This window comes from Bradysia coprophila, unplaced genomic scaffold (genome assembly GCF_014529535.1).
Source record: "Bradysia coprophila strain Holo2 unplaced genomic scaffold, BU_Bcop_v1 contig_297, whole genome shotgun sequence".
Lineage (NCBI taxonomy): Eukaryota > Metazoa > Arthropoda > Insecta > Diptera > Sciaridae > Bradysia > Bradysia coprophila.
In genome coordinates this window covers 7,794,903-7,801,775 of record NW_023503555.1, presented here as the reverse complement: position 1 = coordinate 7,801,775, position 6,873 = coordinate 7,794,903, and the positions used below count along the sequence as shown (strand labels likewise).

Genomic DNA, 6,873 nt, shown 5'->3' with positions numbered 1-6,873 from the left:
AATAGCTTTATACAGTCTTGTCGATTACGAACTTTCAGCCGTTGAAAGTTCAATTCACTAACGACTTTATAAATGATTGCGAACGGGCGGCAGGTCAACTGAATTAAATTCCAAATCCAGCTAGATTTTCAATCACACATTTTTGGAACATTAATTTTATTGCTCACAACAACATGGTTAGCTTAGTATATATCGTGCGGTGTTGCGATTTTTTTATCGACCAGACTGAGTACTTTGTGTAATGTGCGGACTCTGAAGAAAGTCTGATTTATGCCTAGCGATATGTCGTTATCATTTTATGGCCAATATAAAAAGATATAGAACCTGTAACAGTAAACGTGATATCCCAATCGAACGAATCCACCAAATGTGCCATTTCAATTGATTCACAGCTCTCCGTGGCTGGTGATTGTACAGTGTGTTAACTATCGATTGGCTGCGCTCATATTTTTGCCACATAGTTTGTTATCAGTTGCAGGAAAAAAAATTTTAACGAACCAAACCTAAGGGAAAGTGAGACTCGTGAGCACTTCATCTCTGTCAGATCGATGTACAGAAACGGTAAGTTGAAAAAAGATTGCTGAGAAAATGGCATTTTCGGAAAGGCTGTAAACTTTGGGGCTGAAAGTTTACAACCTTGAAGTGAACGTATCGGAGTTACTATTGACTTACTCGAACTAAAAGGTTAGTGGTACGAAATTACGAATAGATCCTGCAGTTGCAGATGTTCTATATCTGCTTGACGTGTGTCTGTACTTTATTGTTTCACAAACTATGATTCTAAGAAAATTCTATTCAAATCAAAGTACTCTGTACTCGCTGTACTCTTTTTCACACGAAATTTGCGGGTTGCGTTAATGTATATAAACCACTGAAGGTAATGCAAATCCACAAAAACACAAGAAACACTGGTTTCGTGTGAATTCGAGTGCAACGCAATGACTCTATTGACTATAGCACCTGTGATTTCGATAGCATTCTCGCAGTGTTGAAATGCTCTTTGAACAATTGAATGCTATTCACCACATCCCATTGTTAGCGCTACACCAAGCGAAATACGACGCTGAACTCAAATTCACCCGAAACTTGGTTTCCGTATTTTTTGTGATCCGTTGAAGATTCGCATTACCTTCAGTGGTTAATATACTTTGGGGTTTGGTGTAATCTTGCGGACTTGTTTTACCTTCAGCAGTTCAAATACCTCCTTTTTGGTGAAGATTCAGAAAGTGCGTAAGTTACACGTCGTGATTCCCCGTTACATAAAGTTTGGTTGTATCAGTGTATTTACGTACATTCCGACCTGTTCCATCGGATAGAATGGTGTTTGGTGTAGATTCTGGTTCCCAGAAAAGCAGTCGATATGGTTTCCAGTTTTCAAGATAAGTTTATTTTTCGTAGTACTGTGACTGATTCATGAAATGTTCTAATACCACTTGAGTCAATATATTACTATGTCTACAGTAAAATAAGGCCATCCGGTCGACTCGGGCAATATAATGAAAAATAAAAAGATTTGTTACTCTTGGCTCGGATAAATAATAGACGTTTCCATTGTAAGTCTTGATTTCCACTTACAAAAAAAGCATTCAGTTTTCTCTCCGTTTACACTTTAAACAATAGATAACGTTAGATTTTTAAACGCTGAATGCAAAGACGCTAACACTTATCCAACGTTAAATGCGAATGTATGACCGTGGAACTGTCAACTAAAAAATAATTAAATTTTGACTCGATATTAATCAAACAGAATGCCAGAGTGTTGCACAGGATCTCAGAACTACGGTGAAGTAATATAGTTTTATCACATAAGCGTGTTCAAATGTCAAAATTACTTGACTAGAAGAATAATTCAAAAATTACACTTCAGGTCTATGTTATTGTCTCGTTTTCGCTTATGTAATAAAATAGAGTGCACACTTGTCACTATCAGTCTCGGCAAGCCTCGAATCCTTCGTGACAAGTGTGTAATATATATCAAATCAGATTTGCCGAGAAAAAATTTGTTTCTACATAAATATTGATCCAGCCAGACCTGAGATCCCGTGCTACACACTGGCATTCTGTTTCTGTTTGATCAAAATCCATCGAGTCAAAATATAATTATTTTTTAGTTGACAGTTCCACTGTCATTCATTTGCATTTAACGGAGCGTTAGCGTTACCGTCTTTGCATTTGGCGTCGAAAAATCTGACATTACCTAATAGAAAAGAGGTGTGGTTTACGTAAACGGAGGCAAAACGGAGTGGCTTTTTTGTAAGTGGAAATTAAGCTTAACAAGAACAACCGTAGGTAGTTGTAAATACGGATATTGACAATAATATCATAAATGTGATTAATGGTTCAGATAAGCAAGCCCATCTATAATCTACTATAATCACGACTGCGATGTTCTGCGAAACGTTTCAATGAGGTTGTTTATAACTATCGTCGCACGAGCAAATTTACTTTTTGTTCAACAAAGTGGCAAAGACTTTTAACGCTGTGCTCTGTGCTCGTCCTGTAACTGTTGAATAAAGTTACGAAACCGTCGAAGAAATCCAACAAAATACTTCTGGGCAATGGGTGAAAAAAAAAAATCTTTTTGATTTTCAAGTATTAGCACTGTGAATCAAGGGACACCAATTCAGCTCACGGCTTGAGATTTTACACATACAAAAAAACAATGGCTCTGGGACAATCTGAAACGGGGCCTGACAAGGACACTTCATCAGTCACCGAAAATTCGACTATTTCTGTGGAAGAGTCCGGAACGGAACTCGGAGACGATTTCCAAACTACATCCAAAAATACTGAAGATTCAAAGGTTGGCTACCGGTAGCGTAAGAGTTAAATTTGATAATTTTACTTACAATTCCACTGAACAACAGAGTGACGACGTTGAAAATGGAGCCGCGGCTACTACACCGAAACGAGACAGCTGGGGAAATGGGTTAGAATTTCTCATGTCTTGCATTGCACTTTCGGTAGGGCTCGGAAACGTTTGGAGATTTCCTTTCATAGCACTGGAAAATGGCGGTAATTAGTTTACAGTGTGAATGGTGGGACAATATAATGAAATGTTTCATCACGTAGGGGGAGCTTTCGTCATTCCTTACATCATTGTTCTATTTCTGGTCGGAAGACCCATATATTACCTCGAAATGGTAGTCGGTCAGTTTTCGAGTCGCAGCAGCATTAACGTCTTTGACCTGTGTCCGCTCACTAGAGGTATATACGATTTGGTCGACGCTTTGCATTTGATTAATGATTTCAAGGATCACGACAATAGGAATCGGCTACGGTCAGATGCTAGCAACGATGTTCGTGACATCGTATTATGCATCAACCGTTGCCATAATAATACGATTCTTCGTTTCGTCCTTTTATCCAACATTACCGTGGAGCCATTGTCGAGAGGAATGGGGCGAAAGCTGTTACGATTCGGCGGCACGTCTAGATCCAGATTCTGACCATCAGTTGCCAGTTAATGGTACCACATCGGCGGAATTTTTTTTCATGTAAGTTTTAACGGATTTCATGTTCAACGTGAACCTGATATGTTTTGGAGCTGGCTTTCTTACTTTAGGTTCAGGCCTAAAAATTTCAGTTTATACTGAAACTGACCCTAAGCTACCAGACCTGAATTTAATGTGGGGTTAAGGTTACCTCAGGTTTAATCTGACCTGACGGAAATCAAGTTTTCTGATATCAGGTGCAGGTCAAGCCTGTCATGTTCCCGTTCCGAGCATTAGTTTGAAAATAACCGACGACGATGGCTTCGTTTCGATTTCAGTGAAGACGTTTTAAAGGAAAAAGAAACCATTTTTGACGGAGTCGGCACGCCTGATCTACAGCTGGCACTTTACTTGCTATTGACATGGACCATAATAACGTTAATCTTGATCAGAGGCGTCAAGAGTAGTGGCAAGGCAGCCTATTTCTTAGGTATTTGAGACGGCCCATCATTTTGACCGTTTGTTTGTTACATCTGCCTTGCATCCTGTTTCAGCTCTTTTCCCGTACCTCATCATGACAATTTTGTTTTTCCGTTCGGTCACTCTACCAGGAGCTGGCAACGGTATCCTATTTTTATTTAAACCCGAATGGCATCTACTCTACTCACCATCGGTAACATAAAAACGTTCTTTTGAATGCAAACCATTTCGCAAAACCGTTACGATTACATCAACAGGTCTGGTACGCAGCTATAACACAGGTGTTTTTCTCGCTGAGCATTTGCTATGGTGTTATAACCATGTTTGCCTCGTACAACAATTTCTCGCACAATATTTTGAGAGATGCGACGATTATCACTATGCTGGACACGTTTACCTCTCTGTTTTCGGGTATCATCATTTTCGGGATATTGGGCAATTTGGCGCACGAAAGTGGCACAACGGACATCACTGCTGTGGTGCAGGGTGGATCAGGATTGGCCTTTGTTTCGTATCCGAATGCCATATCGAAATTTGATGTTGTGCCGCAACTGTTTGCAGTGCTTTTCTTCTTTATGTTGTTTGTGCTCGGAATCGGAAGTAATGTTGGACTGGCCACTTGCCTGTTTACCGTGCTCAAAGACAGATTTCCACACTTGAAACGGTGGCAAATTGTTATACCGTTGACAATAACCGAATTTTTTATCGGCATAATGTATACGACACCGGTAAGTGTGGCATCGTTTTTTATAAGGCAGGAGAGTTTAGCGATACGAAACGCCATATTCCATAAATTTCCAGGGTGGTCAGCACTTGCTAAATTTCATCGATTTCTTCGGTGTGTCGTTCCCCGTGTTTGTTTTGGGAATTGCTCAATTGATAACATTCTGTTGGGTCTACGGTGTCGATCGATTGTGTTTCGATATTCAGTTTATGTTAGGCATTAAAACTGGTTGGTATTGGCGCATATGCTGGTCGATCGTAACGCCAGCTTTAATGATAGCGATTTTCGTCTATTTTGTGGTTGAATTGGCCCAATCACCGGATCCGATCACTTATAAGGATAGACCGTATCCGAACGCAGTTTACAGTAATTATGTTTGACTTTTTCCATAGCACTGCTCCCAGCATTAACATAGAAAATATGTGGATGTTGATGGTATCAGAATTGGCTTTGCATTTCTTTTGTTAAGACAGGAGCCTTCTTGGTGTGAGTTAAAACACACAAGGCATACAATGGTACACGCACACATACAAGTATCAAAACCTTTGACGTCTACTATAAGAGTGTTAATGCTAGAAGCAGTGCTATGGTTTCTTCTTTCAAATAAATTTATCGAAATTAATGCTCCCGGGGTAATCTTTCGACAGTCATTGGCTGGATTATATTCGTGGTCGGAGTATCACAAATACCTGGATGGGCTATTTACGCTGTTTACAAGCAGAAAGGGTCCACGTTATTAGAGGTTTGTGTAATTGACACAAAAGAGTGTCGCCAGACTGAGTGAATGAGAATTTCAATTCTATTTCGAAGAAAATACGAAATGCTGCTAAGCCTCTGTCCACTTGGGGACCAATTGATCCAGAACTCAATAAAAAGTATCACAAAGAGCTGCCCGTCGAACAGGAAGGACTAAGTATTTGGGAAAAAATTAAGAACAATGTGACCGGTGCGATGAACGTAAAAGTGGAGACCTCAACTTAATGCAATTAGGAGATTAATTTGTTTTTAGAAATTAGTTAAGATTGACCCCTTACAGTGAAAGTTAAGTAAACCACTGAAGGTACACTGGTGAAAATAAAATTCTCAAAGGTTCGAAATACGTAGTCTCACGTCTCAAAAGACAATAGAATTGAGACCATGAGACTACGTATTTCGAACCTTTGAGAATTTTATTTTCACCAGGGTGCAAGCTGCAAAAAAAAAATCAACACAGAACCCAAGTTTCGGGTGAATTCGAGTGCAGCGCAAATTCACTGTAGCTGCGATTTCAATAGAATTTATGACGTCTTGACATCCATGCTGTCATCATCATACATTCCATCAATTCATCGAAATCGTCTGCGCTACACCAGACGAAAGACGACGCTGCACTTAAATTCACCCGAAACTTGGGTTCCGCATTTCTTGTGAATTCTTGTTGTGTAGAAGATTGGCATTACCTTAAGTGATTTATATACACCTCGGTGTTTTTTTACGTTGATCAGGTTTTTGTAGCTATTAATGTACGAACCTTCCACTTCCTTGATGCTACTTCCGTTCAACTGAATCCCGACTGTGCCTTATTGGAAATTGACTGGAAAGATACGTTGGCAAAATTGAAAAATGGTTATTTATGGAACAAGAATCGTATTGAGGTATATTATCGCACTAGATGTCAAATTTCCAATCAGAGGCGAAGCCGAGGTGGTCAAAACGTCGTGTGCGATAATATACGATTCGTGTTGCATTCAAAATTTTATGCAATGAAGAAAATCGTGACTTCTGTAACACGTGGCATTTATCGCACTAGTGCGATAAAACACCTTGCAAATCCTTTATCGATAAAATACGTTCATACGATATTGATCACAGGCGGCGTAGGTTACAAATATCATCACTGAATTACATAAAATCAATTTTGCCAATGCTAAAGTGACAGCCCAATAAAGTAGGAATTTGGCATTGGCGAATATTTTTGCATACGTCATTGTGTGTAGGCGCAGTAATATGGCGAATTTATTTGTAAAAGATTTTGAAGCTGAAACTCAACGATCAACGATGTCATTTGAACAAAGATAAGCATCGTAATTCTAGTGAAAGAATGACTTATTAAATATCTTCAACGTAGAAACAAACGTCACTGTAAGAAAATAACAAAAGCACGCCGGTTTGATTGAACAGGTGTAGCGATAAGCAAAGTGTATATAAATAGATGACAAAGAACCATAATAATTGTAAATTTTTACGATCAGTTTT

The 6,873-nt window shown here is 39.2% G+C and overlaps 1 protein-coding gene across 2 annotated transcripts; it reads left to right on the top strand.

Moving 5' to 3' along the window:
- Positions 1-396: 396 nt before the first annotated feature.
- On the top strand, positions 397-6,241 carry LOC119079040 (sodium-dependent nutrient amino acid transporter 1-like). Of its 2 annotated transcripts, XM_037186828.1 has the most exons (11): positions 397-561; positions 2,594-2,803; positions 2,868-3,015; positions 3,073-3,207; positions 3,269-3,497; positions 3,773-3,924; positions 3,989-4,107; positions 4,172-4,642; positions 4,716-5,004; positions 5,286-5,380; positions 5,449-6,241. In XM_037186828.1, exons 2-11 carry the CDS (start codon positions 2,663-2,665, stop codon positions 5,617-5,619), a joined length of 1,950 nt encoding a protein of 649 aa, XP_037042723.1. In that variant the 5' UTR covers positions 397-561; positions 2,594-2,662; the 3' UTR covers positions 5,620-6,241. The 2 variants fall into 2 exon arrangements, with proteins under 2 accessions (XP_037042723.1, XP_037042722.1); XM_037186827.1 differs by lacking the exon at positions 397-561 and having other exon boundaries at positions 2,366-2,803.
- Positions 6,242-6,873: the final 632 nt, after the last annotated feature.

Bases quoted from the DNA above. Each gene is read 5' to 3' on its own strand.
- LOC119079040 (XM_037186828.1), top strand. From the start codon at position 2,663: ATGGCTCTGGGACAATCTGAAACGGGGCCTGACAAGGACACTTCATCA. The intron at 3,016-3,072 runs GTAATTAGTTTA...TTCATCACGTAG, and splicing joins CATAGCACTGGAAAATGGCG to GGGGAGCTTTCGTCATTCCT. The intron at 4,108-4,171 runs GTAACATAAAAA...TTACATCAACAG, and splicing joins ATCTACTCTACTCACCATCG to GTCTGGTACGCAGCTATAAC.